The 17,433-nt window shown below is 40.8% G+C and overlaps 3 protein-coding genes across 4 annotated transcripts; 1 reads left to right on the forward strand and 2 right to left on the reverse strand.

Annotated features, from left to right (window-relative positions):
- Positions 1 to 429: 429 nt before the first annotated feature.
- On the reverse strand, positions 430 to 9,294 carry LOC138628999 (uncharacterized protein C1orf21 homolog). 2 transcript variants are annotated; one of them, XM_069712436.1, is made up of 8 exons: positions 9,250 to 9,294; positions 9,055 to 9,151; positions 8,709 to 8,896; positions 7,547 to 7,688; positions 4,121 to 4,200; positions 3,573 to 3,643; positions 3,395 to 3,458; positions 430 to 932 (listed from the first exon to the last, which is right to left on the reverse strand). In XM_069712436.1, exons 4-8 carry the CDS (start codon positions 7,635 to 7,637, stop codon positions 894 to 896), a joined length of 345 nt encoding a protein of 114 aa, XP_069568537.1. In that variant the 5' UTR covers positions 7,638 to 7,688; positions 8,709 to 8,896; positions 9,055 to 9,151; positions 9,250 to 9,294; the 3' UTR covers positions 430 to 893. The 2 variants fall into 2 exon arrangements, with proteins under 2 accessions (XP_069568537.1, XP_069568538.1); XM_069712437.1 differs by lacking the exon at positions 9,250 to 9,294 and having other exon boundaries at positions 9,092 to 9,166.
- Positions 9,250 to 12,374, forward strand: sec22ba (SEC22 homolog B, vesicle trafficking protein a). The gene is made up of 5 exons (XM_069712432.1): positions 9,250 to 9,334; positions 11,089 to 11,198; positions 11,325 to 11,485; positions 11,585 to 11,731; positions 11,923 to 12,374. The coding sequence occupies exons 1-5, from the start codon at positions 9,260 to 9,262 to the stop codon at positions 12,075 to 12,077; spliced, it is 648 nt and encodes a 215-aa protein (XP_069568533.1). The 5' UTR covers positions 9,250 to 9,259; the 3' UTR covers positions 12,078 to 12,374.
- A 355-nt stretch (positions 12,375 to 12,729) lies between these two features.
- On the reverse strand, positions 12,730 to 16,204 carry imp3 (IMP U3 small nucleolar ribonucleoprotein 3). Its single transcript, XM_069712433.1, has 7 exons — positions 16,005 to 16,204; positions 15,410 to 15,517; positions 14,239 to 14,313; positions 14,068 to 14,147; positions 13,855 to 13,906; positions 13,613 to 13,685; positions 12,730 to 13,448 (listed from the first exon to the last, which is right to left on the reverse strand). Exons 1-7 carry the CDS (start codon positions 16,139 to 16,141, stop codon positions 13,422 to 13,424), a joined length of 552 nt encoding a protein of 183 aa, XP_069568534.1. The 5' UTR covers positions 16,142 to 16,204; the 3' UTR covers positions 12,730 to 13,421.
- Between the last annotated feature and the right edge of the window lie 1,229 nt (positions 16,205 to 17,433).

Here is a 17,433-nt window from a genome sequence, read left to right on the forward strand (position 1 = left end):
CAACATAGAAACCGAACACAATGATATAACACCGGTGAACAAAATACATAGAGACTTGTATGTGACGTTGCAGTGTTCGACCTCGTAGGGTTATATGGGACAGATACTGAAGCAGGGTTAACGTCAGTCACCCTGGTGTGTGAGTGCATGTGTGTCTTTTTTTATGGTGTAACAGTGTCTTAATGAGAGGAAGGACGTGACTACATGAGACAAGAGATTACAACACTTCAACCCTGAGCCTTATTCAACATAAATACTCTACATCCTAACAGAAACGGACAGACGAACGCACTGTACTGGCCGACACACCGTAGAAAAGAGGTTGATACTATGTCTTGGAATGCAGGAAGTCTCCAACACGTCAACTTGTCAGGGAGGCATTCGAGGATGAAATATTCAAAATGATGCAGAGACGTTTTTTTGTTGTTGTTGTTTTTTTTCAATCATGAGTCAGTGTCCACAAGAGCACTGGTCGCTTCTGCTGTCAGAAATTTGCATTGACATCGGGGCTGCGTGTTTCAGACGTCCACAGTAAGTGTCAGTGACAGCCATGTACGGCACATCGGCCTTTCAAGAGTTTCCGGAAAGAAAAGTGTTCGATCCCGAGATCTCCGTCATCCTGTGATGGCCATATTAAAGGAAGTAAACAGAAACCTTCTCTTCCTTTAAAGAACCTTGGAGTTGATTTTGGTTGTAAACTTTCTTAGAGTTGATGAGACGAGCAGGTTGTGTGCAGGAGGGCGAAAAGGTGCTTGTTTCAAGTCAGTAATCCATTCTTCTTGAGGCGTGTACGTACACGGGACAGTCAAAACAAGATGGAGTCCCCCTGGACATCATGTCACGTCCCACCCGAGTTCCACCGGCAACTCTGGAATTAAATACTAACCACAGGGCTATGTCATGTCCTCCTCCTCTGAGCAGTAATCCTGGCCCTGGATATGCAGCCCAATGAAATCAACATCACAAGATTAATATTACTCCAATAGTGATATACTGCATGTCATTATAAAAAGCAAATGTATTCAAAATCACATGTAAAATATCAACCTGGGATCACGCTAGAGTGTGTAATACACTCGTCAGTCCATTAGAGGGGGCCGTGTCTGTCACGTTTTGCCAAACTGTCAACCAACAGTGACGTCACCCATTGGTTGGTGAACTGCCGTTATGAAGACTCGAGCTCAGATATTGTCCGTCACGATCTTGCTAGTTTGGAGAACTTTTGGAGACAGAAGTGACCATATTTGGACGAGCGAGCGGGGGATCTGACGCGATCTGGTTGGAAAGCCGACGATACTACATCCCGTTCACCGATAGCCGTAACCTGACTGCACCACGGGCCTGTCAATCAAACAGACACGCCCCCAAAAACACAACGTTCTGAGGCTTCTTATTGAGATAATGATGGGATTATTTTCAGATGGACCGCCAGAAAACTCATAGGAAGGAGCGATTTTTAGCTCGCAAAACCAAAATGACTCGTGGAAAAAAAGTACGGACTTCGAATTGCATGAGAGAAGTTGAATGGGAGCCTATGGAACTGGAGGCTTTTTGGAGCCAACCTCTAGTGGCACTCGGTGGTATTGCAGTTTAAGGCACTTTCGCATCGGCCTCATTTTTCAGACCTGGAAGATACATCCACTTTCATAAGCAGTCTATGGTTTTGCCTCGGCTACATGTGAAAAGTCTGGTACTTTATGATTAGGCACCAAATCCACGTGGTCAAGTTTAGCGGGAAAAAAAAATCGCGTTTTGAGTAAAAAGTAATTTTATGTAAGTAATGTTACTTAATGTAGGTTAACTAACTTAATAAGTTCCTTTATGGACATTGACTTTTGCTTTCTCACGGACTCCACCAGCAGTCTCCCAGGTGTATGTTCTGTGTTTCTTACATCCAAACACCCCGACCTCGTTCCTACTCTCTTTTTACTTCATCACATGACCTCCTTTTTCGACCCAGGTTGTAAATGCGTGTACTTTTCACGCCTAGGTGAGGCAAAACGTAACACTGACACATTATCCTCTAGTGGATTGACAGGTGTACTACAAGCTTTGGCATCATACCGAGGGGAAAATATTCAGACTAATTTTGTATAAAGCAAACTGTTTTCCACTGTTACGCTTTAAGTTTAAAAGCACTCGGATAGATACAACAAAACCTTCAAAAGCTCATCCACTTATGATAACGCAATACTATCACCAAAGTGTGACACAGCAGTGGAAGTTGATAAGCGGTAATACTGGATTACTTTAAGGGCCCTCAGTACGAGGATAAAACACCATTTTGTAGAAATATTTGCAGCACAGCCTCAATGGAAGAGTAACAAGAGAAAGACTCAACAGTCTGAAACCAACAATAATCTTCTGAATTAAACACTGAGGACTGTTTAATGTCAATGATGAAACGATACCGAATTGTTTCCATGGTTGTCCTTGAGGTAAAGAGCTTCTTTCTAGACTCAACATGTTTCACAGATGTAACACTAACACAGAGATCACAGTGTAAGAGGACAATTATTCACCATAAGTGATCCCAAAGAGCGAAAATACATTGCAGCTGTAAGATACGTTGCATTTTAACCCAGTTCTGTCTAACAGAGAAATATGGCTCTGTAACTCTTACTATTACCACATACACACACACAAATGTAGCCCAAAACTGAAAACTAAACATTAGTTGGCACTATTTAAAGGAATTCTGACAAATGTATGTAGCTGCAGGCACAGATAAAAGCAGGGAAGAATGAGGCCTAGTGTTATTATGTATTTAATAAATCCTATTAAAAACCAAAACGTCTATCAGTCTGCTTCTCAGTACTCTCTTGACTTCCCAATCTAAGCAACTTTCTTTCCTTTTTCTCTATTTACATTTTAAAAACCAAGTACAAAATTTCTTTCAAAAAACCACAAAATCCTCAAACATGTGGCTGCTGTCATTTTTGACCAGCTTCCCTGAAACAGGAGTTAAGTCTGCGTTTGTTGGGGACTATTTTTAGCTGTGGATTACCTCCCATTTGGGACTTGACTGAGTATTTCCAGCAGCAGGATGGTGGAATTGTCACAAAATAAACCACAGAGCCAGTGCAACACTGTGACTCATTAATGTATTTTCTTTTAATATTTTTTGGACAACAATGGAGCGCGATGGCACAGACTGATATATGGCATTGGCTGCACAGACAGCATGTGTCATTAACGTTATTACTTTAAATAACCAGACTGGTGGAAATGCGCTGGATGTGACAGATTGAGACGGTTTTGCAGTATCATCTGTCGTGTCCTCACTTGCTACAGATTTGATAGGATTAACCTCCATTATGTCATTGAGTAGAGGCTTTTTGCCAAAAACAAAGTGATGCTCCACTGATGCTTTTGTAGACCGTTTGTTTTTTACCTTTTCAATTTTCTCATCCAACATCCTGAAGAATTCTTGCTGACTCTCTGAGGAGTGGATGCTCCTGCAAGGAAGACAATGCAGCCTTAGGTTAGAGTTTTACGGTTTAACATGAGAAAAAACATTGAAACATATGTTCATGATAGTGACAGTAAAAACAACAGACGGATATACTTACAGAATCTTTCCATTTTCGTTTGAGCCCGTTTCATCCATGTGTTGGCCTTTACCAAGGAGAGCACTTTTCTCCTACACGACAACACACACAAATACATGAACATACACACAATAAACCATCCTATCATACGGTCTACTGTTTGTTTTATTATAAAACACACCATGAAACACACCCATAACTATGTGCCAGTGAATTTTCCTAATAATCAATTGAAAAGAGCAATTCATTAAATAAAAGGTTTATAATGAGTTATTACAAAATCTTTGTCTAAAAATGTTTGACTTAATATAATAAATGGCTGATATTAATAGAAACGCCATCATCTTCAAGCTTTACTTGGTTACAGTTGTTCAGATTTTCCTCATTATGATGCAAATAGACTCAGCATGGTCCAGTAAAATCTGATATGTGTCTGAATATGAAGTTCATGTCATGACTCATTCTGATTGACTATTTTTACAAACAGACATATAAACAGAATCCATCCTGAAAGATGATAAAGTGTCTCATTAGAGACAAAAACATAGAATACAATAAGAATCACGCACTGTGCTGTCCTGGCCGTCCACTCCTGCCTCCTCTCCACTGATGTACTTGACTTTCTCCACTCCTTTCATCTTGTATTCATCTGTGACAGAGTGGGGGGGCAGAGAGGAGCACATCTCCTGTTATTAGTGCACGGCGGCAGCGGCGGACGCACGGAGGACGAGCCGCTCACAGCCGCTGTGATCGCCACGATCCTCCGACGCCGACAGTTCTCACAGTTCAGTACTTGGCAAAGTAATTATGTGCTTGAATTCGCACGCTCCAGCCTAAATCCTCTCTTAACAATCAGCGAACACATGAGCTGTCGGCCTGATTCTCCTCTTTTCTCTGCCTCTCCATCTTTTCTGTCACTCATGGACAGCCCTCCAGCCCCCAATCCCACTTCCACAAAAGAGGAGATGAAAAATACAGTAATGACAGCTGTAACACATCAGATTAATATTGTGTAAGGTCTTACTTTACAGTGTATTGTTTAGGTTTAACATTGTGATGATAATCAACATATACGATTTTATATTTATCCTACAGATGATGGTTCCACCATGTAAAACCTCCTTTAATAAAACATTATTTTAAGAATTGCAGGAGGATCTGATAGCTTGTCAGTTAATAAGTATCATTAATATAAAAGTTCATCCATGCATTTTCAATCACCGCTGAAGATTTGTAAAAACTGACATTGAAGGCCTGATTTACTAAACGTTTGCGTGTGTAAAATCACGTGCAAACTCCACACCACCCGCGAGCATATTTACTAACGACGTGCAGTGAGGATTGCGTCTTACAAATGTGCAATTTAACAGACGTTGTCCATTTTGCGTGTTTGCCTGCATGCAAATATAATATTGGGCGTTTCTGCTTGAAGATGCAAAATACTGGGAGGGAACATGCAAATAGAACAATTTAGAACCCGCAATGATATTTACGAAATCTTAAAGTAGAAATAGGAGAAGTGATTGTTGTGTATTTTAGTACGAGTGAAAGGAACGTATTAATCAGTTGCGCAAATCTGGGGAGACGGCTGCTCTTATTGTGGCGAGAAGGAGACACAGAGAAACCAAAGAATACGTAGAGAACGTGTTTTTACACCTGTGGAAACATTTCTGAGATGACGGAGGGAAAAATGATTCAGACATATCGTTTGTCCAGCGATGACATTTCTGAGTTATTAAATGAACTGAATGATTGACAGCCAACAACAAGGAGGAGCCAAGAAATACTAGCATTGTCAAAACGTCTAACGACTCAGCATTTTCCTGCCTTCGAGTCATGCCAGCGTATCTCTGCTTGGATATGCTGCCCAGTCCTGTTATTCAGGTGTGCTGTCACATGTACTGAATGTGTCCCGCAGAGTTCCAGTGAACTCATTGTCATGTTCAAGAAACCAGTTTGAGATGATTTGAGCTCTGTGACATGGCGCTTTATCCTGCTGGAAGTATCCATCAGAAGATGGTCCACTGAGGTTATGAAGGGATGGACATGGTCAGCAACAATACTCAGGTAGGCTGTGGCATTTAAACAATACTCAATTGGTACCAAGGGGCCCAAAGTGTGCCAGGAAAATATCCCCCACACCATTACACCACCACCAGCCTGAACCGTTGATACGAGGCAAGATGGATCCACGCTTTCATGTTGTTTACGCCAAATCATGACCCGACCATCTGAATGTTGCAGCAGAAATCCAGACTCATCAGACCAGGCAACGTTTTTCCAATCTTCTGTTGTCCAATTTCCGTGCCCGTCTGGCACCAACAACCATGCCATGTTCAAAGTCACTTAAATCACCTTTCTTCCCCATTCTGATGCTCAGTTTGAACTTCAGCAGGTCGTCTTGACCATGTCTACATGCCGAAATGCATTGAGTTGCTGCCATGTGATTGGCTGATTAGATACTTGCATTAACGAGTAGTTGAACAGGTGTACCTAATAAAGTGGCCGGTGAGTGTATATGATGCAGTGTGATGAACACCACCTTCTTATTCATCCAATTATCAAATCAGCCAAATGTCAGCAGAAAATGAAGCAGATACAGGTGAGGAGCTTCAGTTATTTCAGGAAAATGAGAAAAAAAGTGACCTCAGTGACTTTGTTTGTTTATTGAATGTTAGTGCCATATTTATGTTACAGTATTTCTGAAAGTGCTGATCTCTTGCGATTTTCACCACAACAGTATCTACAGTTTACTCAGAGTCGTGTGAATAACAAACCACATCCATCGAGCAGCGGTTCTGTGCGTGGAAACATTTTATTGATGAGAGAGGACAGCGGAGAAGAGTTGACAAAACCATTCTTAACAGCTGTGGTGAGCAGAAGAGCATCTCAGACTCACAACACAATCAACTGTGAGGTCAACAAGAGTGGAGGCACACTTCTGGTTCCACTTGTCAGCCGAGAACAGAAACCTGAGGCTGCAGTGAGCACAGTCTCACCTAAACTGGACCGCTGGATTTGGAAAAATGGTCTGATAGATGTTGTTTTCTGCTGAGGCTGCAGATTGTAGGGTCATAATTTGGTGTTAACAGCATGAATCCATGACTCAGGCTGCATTGTGTTAAGGCTGCTGCTGGTGTAGTGGTGTGGGGAATGTTTAGGCCCCATAAAACCAATCAGTCATGTTTTTAATGCCACAGCCTATCAGAGTATTGCTGCTGACCATGTGCATTCCTTTATGGCCTCAGTTTACCATCTTCTAGCGGCTCCTTCCAGCATGATAATGTCACAAAGCAGAAGTCGTCTCAGACTGGTTACATGAACATGACCGTGAGTTCAGGAAACTTCAGTGGCCTCCGAAGTCTCCAAATCTGAATACATTAGAACCCTTTTGGGATTTAGCAGAGCGCAGCAGACAAATCTGCAAAAATGATGTCATGTTGCTGCATTATCATGTCGATGTGGAGTGTGAATCTCAAAGGATGGTTTCCAACATCTTGTGAAATCCATGACACCAAGAACTGAGGCTGGCTAAAAGCAAATGGTGGCCAAGTCTAGTCTTGGTATGGTGTTCCCAAGAAAGTGCTTGGTGTATATTTATAAAGAGATCAAAATATTTCAGTTGACAAATCAACTAAAATCCTTTGATAATAAGTATTTTTTGAAGCATAAATTCCAAACAATTACATCTTCCAGGTTCTCCAGTGTGAAAATTACATGACAGGCGCACAGTTACGAAAATGTTGTTTGCACATTCACTGATGGTAAAATTATTTGTTCGCTGCAGCCCTAAACTAGAATCATCTTAAAAATGATGGCAGCAGCTTATACAGATTTGTTTGAACCATAACAAACAACTGCCTGCAATTTTTCAAAACTCCTTTAAAAAAAAAAAAATAGATTAAGGAGATGGAATTTCACCTGAACAGAGAAGGTAATGGGAAATGCAAGCATCCAAAATAAGACACTCAAGTATATACAGTAAACAGACTGACCAGAGAGGAGGTCCCCATTGCTGTAGGCTTTATTCTGGCCCTCCTCACCGTTGGGCACGGCAGACACCTGTTTAGCAGAGGTGCAGCCCATCTCCTTCTCCTCAGCTGCTCTCCTCCTCAGCCCTGAGCATGACAGGCACACCTGGGGAGAGGTAGGAACACAGTGTAAAGTATAAAAGTCATGTTAAGAAACTTACTATGTGCGCAAATAAGCTTCAGATCACAGACTCCAGAGGTCTTTGTGGGTCATCTGGGCAGCATCTAGTCACTTTATTCATCATAACCAAAGGGGAAAACCATGAAAGGAAATAAATGAGTCTTAATTTCCCATGTGAAGAAACCCCCAGGACTCCAGCATCACTATTTTCATAATCAATTAGTCATGAAGCGCCCCGCCCTAGAATTAAAAACACTCAATGTATTCCTGATAAAGACAATAAAAATAAAGCCCGGTTGTGAATCACGCACACACCGGTCTAGGAAACCACCAATCACAACGTGCGCACGGCGGTGCCAGCTGCACCGCAACAATAAGGCCTTTCAGGATGCTCGGATGCTACTGTGCCAAGCCGCCGGGTCATCTTATGAGTGAATGGGGGGTTTTCTGTGGCGCTCAGAGGATTAAACCGTCTGTGCACAAGTGTTCCCATCTCCACCGTGATCTCGGGCTGTAAAGAGCTACAGAAATATGGCTAACAGCGTGTCAGACCACTTGATCGCACACGAATTATTTAACATTATGGCTCTGGAAATGATTCATCCCCGTGTGGTATGATCCTGAACGCACAGCAGAGTCCAGCTGCAGAGTCAGCTGTTAGGCACCATCCTCTTTACTATTGGCTTTAATTTATACTGATAATAGCCGGCAAATACATCCCGTAATCACTGTGCAATGTAATGCGATTGCGGGCAAGCAAATAAACAAGAAAAACGATGGGGGTAAATGCATCACCCTTAAAGCTGTAAAATGTCACCTATCTTCTCCTTTTACTACATCGAACTGAGGGCATGATGCTCAAAGGGTCCTTGTGCAAATAACAACAAAAGAGGCGAAAAGAGCTGCCTTTCCACGGCCAGCAGGAAACGCCGAGACGAGATCACAAGAGACGGAAACAAATACACACTATAATGTTTAAGTGCTCCATGATTTGGGCAGCATTACCTTTCTGGTGTGTCCATGGTTCAGCGCTCCGTCCTCTGGTTTTAGTTCAGAGAGGCTTCAGTCCAGACGGGGAACCCGGCCAGACCGTATCTGCATCTCTCGGCTCAATACAGGCATCAGCAGTGGAGATGTAGTCAGTCCGTCTGCCAGCTGTCTGGTCGGACCGCTGGAGCTCATGGCCTCATGCTCTGTCAAAGTGATCAAACAGCGCCAGCTGATTAGAGCCTAAAATAGGCCAATCAAACGACGGATAATAACAGTTTAAGAAAAGTATTTTTTTGATCGGGAGAAAACACACAAATAATCCACTTTATTTTCATGCGATTTTTTTAAAAGCGTAAAGTACCTCTTTAATGCGATTGGAAAAATGAGTTCTGCGTTACCAGTTGTCACCCGGACCCAATTCGCCGGCGCACCGTACACTTCCGTCCAACGTAGTCCTTCTGCATCATCAAAAGTAAAATCGCGAAAAGAGTCCAAAGTTTTTGAAGTTCACTTTCTCCGACTGCACTGCCAGCTTGCCCAGCCGCCGATTACTGACCTCCATCAGGATGATCCTGCTGACAATGATCGCTCGTCTGGCGGACGGACTTCCGCTCGTTGCGTCGGTACAGGAGGATGAACAGGTATGAATGAGAGCTAGCGTCCCCATGTAGCCCGAACTACTTTGTTTAAAAACAAATGGGCCATTTTTCACAACGTGGTCAAAAAAATAAATAAAAACATAAAAAAAATCAGCACGTCAGTAGAATCGCTGAATGACTATAGATGAATGTTGAAATGTAACAGCGTCATCGGTCTACTGTAAAATACATGATTTCTACAGGAAAAACAAAAAAAAGGGTTTTGGACTAACTTATTCAAAGTTGAGCTAAATATAAAAGATAGTTTGCTTCGGATGGTGAAAAGTTCATTTGTGAAAGTTTTCAGGGTTTAAAGGTGCAATATGCAAGATTTAAATCCAGTCTTGTAACACCATTTAGTACGTCAAGCGGTGACAGTGAGTCTGTAGCATCCGGTCTGCCCTCTCTGGTGTGTTTTCTTGCACTGCTGTTACTTATCAGCTGGTAAAGCTGTAGTGCTGCCAGACGTGAGAAATCAAAATGTTTGCAGTTTTTTTCATGACCTGGATCAAATATTCATTTGCATTTTTCAAGTGCTTAAAAACCCAATAATTTCTAAGAGCCATTAATAGAAAGGGAATTGTGAAGTTCTCCTTCAACATTCAAGGCGTATTGACTGATTAACTAACTTGAAGCCTCGTTTTGATCCGCTCCCGTTTTCCCAGCTTAAAGTTACTGCATTTACCCGTTAATACGAACTCAACACTTCCTGTATCCATTTGAAATTAAAAGCCCTGTTGCGTTTCAGCAGATATTCATTTCTTAAAAAGGCTTTTATCATGAAACATTTGCAGAGACCTGTTGTGACTCAAATCAGACAATAACACTTAAGATGAGTAATGCAGAACAACCATTGAAAATAGCCTGATTATATTATTGACTTTATTAAATCAGAGCGATGGAAATATACCTTATTGACTATTGTATGTAAACTTCCCACCACAGAAATTGTAGTAACACAACCTCAGAAACGGCAACGACTTAATTGTGTGTGCTCGTGTCACAGCTACACCCCGGTAGTTGAATTTTTGGGGGGGAAAATAACGAATGATTGTGAGGTTAGATTGTACATAACAAGCGGGGGATTGACAAAAAAAAAAAAAAATGGTCAGAGCTATAGTTTACATTATAGCATGCTTAGCAAGAAACAACCTCAGCAACCGAACGTTGGATTTCTGATTCGGAAAGTCAGAGGAACGTCACCAACCCTGATCTCACAATCCAAGATTGTTGTTCCACGCATCAACAATGTTGAAATCTATATTAATACTGTTTGTTAGCACTTCTGTCTTATTTGTGTTGCATTAAATTACTCAACCGTACTATCCACATTATTTCTGTGGACATGTTGCTACAGTGTTTGCATGCACAACATTGTGTGTAGTCTGTTGTGATCAAGTAGTATTGCTAAAGGTGGTGAACATTGCTTTTCTGACTGCTGTACTGGAATGCAATCAACTTGGGTGTGATGTCATTCCCAGCTCCCACTTCTGAGGTAAATCAAACAGCATTAGAATACCCGACTTCTTCCTCTAATGTTGGACTGAGGGCAGACTGGACGCTACAGTAACTCCATCGCCTGTAGAGGTGCAGGGTGATACTACCAGATGTTACGGGGGAAGCTGGATTTAACGTTTTAAAATTAGTAATCTTGGTCCTGAAACAATGTATAGCCTTTTGACTATTTGTGAGATTTTAATAATCGAATTGATATAATTTAAACTCAGGAACTACACGTTTTTGTTTATCTCTGTCAGTCTGGGAGAGACCTCCAGCAGTACCAGAACCAGGTTAAGCAGCTGTGCCGCAAGTTGAACACTCAGAGTCCGGACCGCTGCACTCTGGAGGCCGGGGACATGAACTTTCAGTAAGAAACACAAGTACTTAAAATGTATTCTTAAAGTGAAAAACAAAAACTTGTGTCTACTACATATATTTCCGGGCATCAAAGTCCTCATTGATAACCATCGGTTTGGACTGAAATTGTTTTCAGCTATTTAATAGCCCAGGGTGTATGCTACCTGTCCCTCTGCGAAGTTTCTTTTCCCAAAAAGATGGCCTTTGCGTACCTTGAAGAGCTCCACAATGAGTTCTATGACCAACATGGAAGAAGAGTACCCACAGTAACGAGGCCATACTCCTTCATTGAGTTTGGTAAGACTGATTTTGGTTTGCAAAGGAAACACTTCACTGTTCACTATTTAAGAGTACAAGAAAGAATAAAAAACTTTTGAGTGTGTCATATCGTTCCAGACACTTACATCCAGAAAACAAAGAAGACTTATGTTGACAGCAGGGCCCGGAGGAACCTGGGCAGCATCAACACAGAGCTGCAGGATGTTCAGAGAATTATGGTGGCAAACATTGAGGAGGTTCTGCAAAGAGGAGAAGCTCTTTCTGGTAATAGTCCATCCTGGCTGGCATACGTGCACAAAACACAACACGGCGTTGATTCAGCTCTCCACTCAATTATGCAGTTTGTGGTGGAGGTTTGGATTGTACTGTTGTCACTGCAGTTTTTAAAAATTACAAAGCAGATTTATCGATGAAGGGATGTTCAGTTCATCTCAATATTTGTGTCTTTTCCTCAGCTCTAGACACCAAAGCCAGCAATCTGTCCACCCTCTCCAAAAAGTACCGCAGCGATGCCAAATACCTGAACACCCGCTCCACTTATGCCAAGGTGGCTGCTGTGGCGGTGTTCTTCATCACACTCATCATCTATGCGCGTTTCTGGTGGCTCTAATGGACGCTCAGACAAGGACCTTGACTTAAAGATGCTGTTTCTCCTTGACAAGCATTTCAACTCGTCCTGTTACGTTGCTTTTGTGTACCAGGGTGCCTTGACTTACACAGTCCATCCTTGTTGGAGGTAGACATGCTTTCTAGGCTTCATTCAGCTTTCCGTTATGCTATCTCTACAGTATAAACCGAGCCGTGGGTTGATCATGGGACTTCTCTATGTATGGAACTGTTTCATGGCAAGTTCATGTTTAACTTTGTTTACTGGAAAATCTAGGAGCAGCATGTTAACAAATTCATATGTTTACACTGGTATTGGGGCTTTTTCCAGCATTTCAGCAGTTAGGAGAAACCTTGTATGCATTTGCCGAGCTTTTGTGAAAAGTCTTAATACTGTGATGAAAAGAATGTTTATTGTTTACACATTTGTAAGAAAGTCTTATTGAAAAGATTAAATATTTATAAAATTCTCAGTGTCTGTTTTACAGCTGCATGTTTTACACAAGTTATAGTAATATCCAAAACTGTCCCCTCTCTTTATAGCATGTATGTATGTACTTGTAATAACCTGTCCTTTCCATGGTCCCTAACAAAGCAAGCAACATGCAGTTTAAAAAAAAAAAAAAAAGGAACACAAAGCTGCTCTGTACAACCAATGGTAGTTCAGCACATTTAAAGAGTCAGACAATGATACCGACATGTAGCATTAGTCAGACGAGTCACCTGACCTCCACCATCAAATACTCTAATAAGCAACAACATCAAACCACCGACATGTGAAGCATCAATAAATCATCCTTTCATCAGTATGAATATATTCAGTTGTTATTCAATCTGATTGAAAGAGGTTGTTGTTTTTGTTATGTTGCTGTTGAACTGCGCTGGGTTAGAGGTGTTTCTAATATTCATTTAAATTGGAGGAACACATCTCGGTAGAAGCCAGAGCAGTTCAACAGAACCACAAATTAGTCTCTAAAAGGATCATTAAAATAAATCCGATTGAATGACAATAATCCTTATAAAAGGGAGGATTTATTGATGAGCAGTTGTTTTATACTTTACCTGTCAGTAATTATAATGCTGATCAGTCTTTACCTTGCCATTTACTCAATGTGCAAAAGTTGTTATGACTCTTGTCAGATTTTGACATCAGACGGGAGTTTGTTGTCTGTAAATGCACTTCTTCTGTTATTGCTCAGCCATTTAAGGTTTTTGAGGAGGTGAGCGAACTTATTTTTCCAGTGTCCAGGCCGATAAGATATTCAAACTGGTGACTTCTGTATTCACAGCACTGTTCAGAGATTTTGTTCCTGTCCTCCGGGGTGATGAACGGACGATAGAAAACAGTCTAAGCCACCATATCAAAGTCATCCCTCTGCAACAGAAACACAGTGGTCTTTGATGTAACATCAGCATTATACTGTAGCTGCGCTAAATGGTCATTGTGTGTGTTCAAACACCAGATTAATCAATTGAAACAACAACAACAAGAACTGCATAATACATATTTAAGCAAATCCTAAAAAAAAAAAACCTCACCTCCTCATTATAATTCATGACATGCTGCTTGATCTTGGAGGAGTCCACCCATGTCACAAAATCTTCCATATTTCTACAGAAGGCATAAAAATAGTGTAAACATTGAATCTCTTGCGATGCTTTAATAACTGTATCTACTGTATACTGTAAATTTATTCTTTCACGGTTTGTGTGGAAGGCTCTTCGCAGCATAAAGTGTTTCTATAGAAAGTGAGAAGACAAAACACTACGTGGAGACCAACCTTGTGACTAGAAACGCCGGGTCTGTAACGATGTCTGGACCAACACGCACATCTGTGACTTGAGTCAAGGACGATCCTGCACAACAGTTTTCTATTCTTGGATGTAGACAAATCTGGGCAGTCCTTTAGAGGTTATTCAAGATATTTAAACAACTGTAGAAAAAAACAACAACCACATGACAACACGAGACATTTCGCAGTACTGAAGGATACGTCCTTGTTCTATGAAAGTAATGGCCGTCTTCAGGTTCTGAGCCATCCGGAGGTTGAGCATGATGCTGGGCAACCGCCGCCTGCGGGAGTCACAGAGCCGTCAGGTAAACTGACAGACAGGTGATGCATGGTTGCATCTACAGACTCATTTTTGACTTGAACACGATTTACCTGCAGAATGAGGAGGCTGTGACTTTCTCTGTGAGAGACAGATTCTGTTTGGTGGGGATGAGACCGATGTTGTACCTTATGTGAAGAACAGTACATTCATCAATAATACAGATTTAGACTGAGCTGCACAATATAAAGCACTGCCATCACATAAAAAAAAAAATTAATATCCAGACAAACTGCATTTCAGTGCATGTGTTGACACAAAAATAAATGATACATGCTAAAATGTTTGTCAATATAAGTGAGTGTCATGTCACTGATGTTTAAGTGGATTCTGTCAACAAACTGAACAGTATGGCCCCGTTCACACCTCCACTAACACCAACAGGCGTCTTGGGAAATCTGATCACAAGTGGACACTTGTGAGTACGTCTCTTCACACCTTGTATTATTTCCCCATTCTTTATGCAAATGAACACGGATATTAAATAAATAAACAAGCCGACACTTACAGAAACGCTTGGAGAGAGGAGTTGGAGTGACAGGTATTTACCAAAATGAGACATCGTTGCTTACTTCGAGTCTCATTTTATTGCTGCATCAATTATCCTACCTATGAACTAGTTCACATCTGCGAGTTACTACTGTCATTACTTGACCAGAAAAATTTTATCGTACAAAATTTGAAGTGCTCTTAAAGAAATATAATAATCATCCTATATCCTAACTCCTTTTTTTTTTTTTCCCTTTTACTTTGCCGAGACATCACAGGTTGTTTAAAAAAAAAAAAAAAAAAAAAGGTACAGGTATACTAAAAAACTAAACTAAAGAAGGGGCATTAGTGAAGCAAGCATTAAGTCCAAATTTTTTTTGTTTTAAATCACAAAACAGCTTCTTTACAGCCACAAATTCAGGGTTCAGATTGCAAACAAATCTCTGCTGGTATCTGTTTAGCAGCAATCAGTGGAATCACGCAGGATGTTGTTTCTCTCAGATATTATTTCTGTTGCTTACACAGAGGATATAATTTGAGGAGGTGGTCCTTCAATGTAGCCCACACCCATTTGCGCACACGCTGCTAAAAAAAAATTGTGGCCATATGCAGCCCAGACCACCTCCGAATGTCGTCTTAGTGATTATATCTCGATGCCTCCTCAAAGCATTCTTGTTGGTACTTGCAATCAGATCACCCAGGACACATTTCAGGGCATCTGATATCCACACTCACAGTTTTTCTAGTAGTCGATGTGTGCTCTGAGCTCTGAAGCCATCTTTCTCATCCAGGTCTCTGATTTTCTGGGCCAGATCTCTGATGTTACGACTCAGCTTGTTGTACCTGAGATAAGAGGGAAAATAAATCATATTAACACTGTATCCAAGGCTCTTATATCTATACAGTATAACAGTGTCACCTGATATATCTCCCTTATAGGAGTAAAAAAAAAAGACAAATCTCACATGATGTCCCACTTTATACTCAGTATTATGGGTTTGATTATTGCTCCTTTCCTAATGGGTTGGTTAACCCAAAATATTGGGACTTAAATACAGATTTTACAGGTATGGCAATAAATATAAACAGTTTATAGGCTCAAATTCCTCCTATATCTTGCTCTTGGTTTTCAATTTTATGTAGTGTCGCTAACAATGTTGAATACGTATGTTTTTCTGATGACAGTTATTTCGGACGTCGACGAAGTTACTTTTTCAACCTCCCCTTCTTTTAGTTGTAAAATCCTTCCCTGTCTAAGTCATCTCGGATAAAACATCATCTTAATCCATCATCACAATAAGGTTCAGTGCTCTGGCTCGCTGTTACTCACTTGGTGTAGTCTTCCCTCTTCTCGATGTGAAACCTCCGCAACACTTTGACCTCGTGCAGGTTGTTGTCCACCTCCCAGTTAATGAAGTCTACCTTCTTCAACAACTTCTGTTCGTGATGCTTTAATTTACGAACCATTTTTACACCTTTTTCTGGTCACTTATTTTCAGGCCTGAATCCGACCCATGCAGCTTTAGAGGAAACAGGAAACACGTGTTTTTTTTTTTTTCTCCCTTCTTCTTCTTCTTCGACGGCAATAGAAGTAAGAGTGTGAAGTCACCGCCGGCCACAGCGCCATCTACCGGACTTCAACGTCAAACACTCCTGTCGCCTGTAACCTTTGCTAACACGTTTACCTTTAAATTAAACGTTTCTATATGCAGTTTGTGGTTAAAACCACTTTCTTTTTTCTACAAGCATATCTTTAAAATAATTAATAAATAAGAAAATGAAAACTCTATTGGAAAGTCACACTCACCTGGGTGACATGTCAATCAAAACCAGGCTGGATAGTAGGCTACAAAGAAAGAAAGGAAATAGCTGCATTGAGTATAAAACTTTTTTTTTTTAGTATATTAAATTTTAATGTAGCGTACCTTACTTTCTCGGAGTGTTAAAAAAAGAGATAGGAAATATTAATGACAATAAAATTAAATAATAAACAAAGCAGTAGATATTGTGCTTATTAACGTTAACATATTTAGAGGTGTCCATTTAAACGTTCTTTTACGCAGCCACCCTTAACAGATTTATGTTAAATTTGGTATAAAGCTGCAGGTGACCGTTTTTATTATCTTTTAAGAAAAATATATAATTATTTCTCATTGGTAAACCAGATTGTTGTTGTTTTTTTCCCCATTATATTTCCTCAATTCGTTTGTTTCGATGAACAAAAATATATTTTGGTTTAAAGTGCGCGCATTCTTTTGCATTCCAATTTACTTTTTTTTAATTTTATTTTTTTAGGTAATAGTGCCACATTTGTTCAACAGGTGTCACCAAACTTCTGTAGCGTCAGTCCGTGTGTGAATCGTTCATTCAGAAGAGGAGGAGAGATCCGTACCGAGCTTAAAGACTCAACTGTACTCTATTTTTAACTTAGTTGAGGTGCCTTTATGTGCCCTGGCTGGCTGCAAGTCACCGGTGGGATCAACGACACGAGTGTTGTGTTTAAGTAGTGAGAAGCGGAAGACTATCCAGTGAGCGAGTCCGCAGACTTCATCATCCACGTCCTCAGTTGAGCTCCGGTCCTGCAAGTAAGTTTCTGTGTGATGGAGAGTTTGTGAAGGGGCTCTTTCAGGCATGTCGGGGAAATAAAAAAAATAAAAAAGTTTACAAGAAGCAGATGAGAAGCTAAATAACCTGTATGATTTTATCTGTCTGCGGAGACATCTGCTGTAGCCAAGTTTTTAAGTCTCTACCTCCTGTTA

Source organism: Brachyistius frenatus, unplaced genomic scaffold, assembly GCF_029030835.1.
Source record: "Brachyistius frenatus isolate BFR_SWC_R1_liver_20210118 unplaced genomic scaffold, ASM2903083v1 Contig_110, whole genome shotgun sequence".
NCBI classification, from domain to species: domain Eukaryota; kingdom Metazoa; phylum Chordata; class Actinopteri; family Embiotocidae; genus Brachyistius; species Brachyistius frenatus.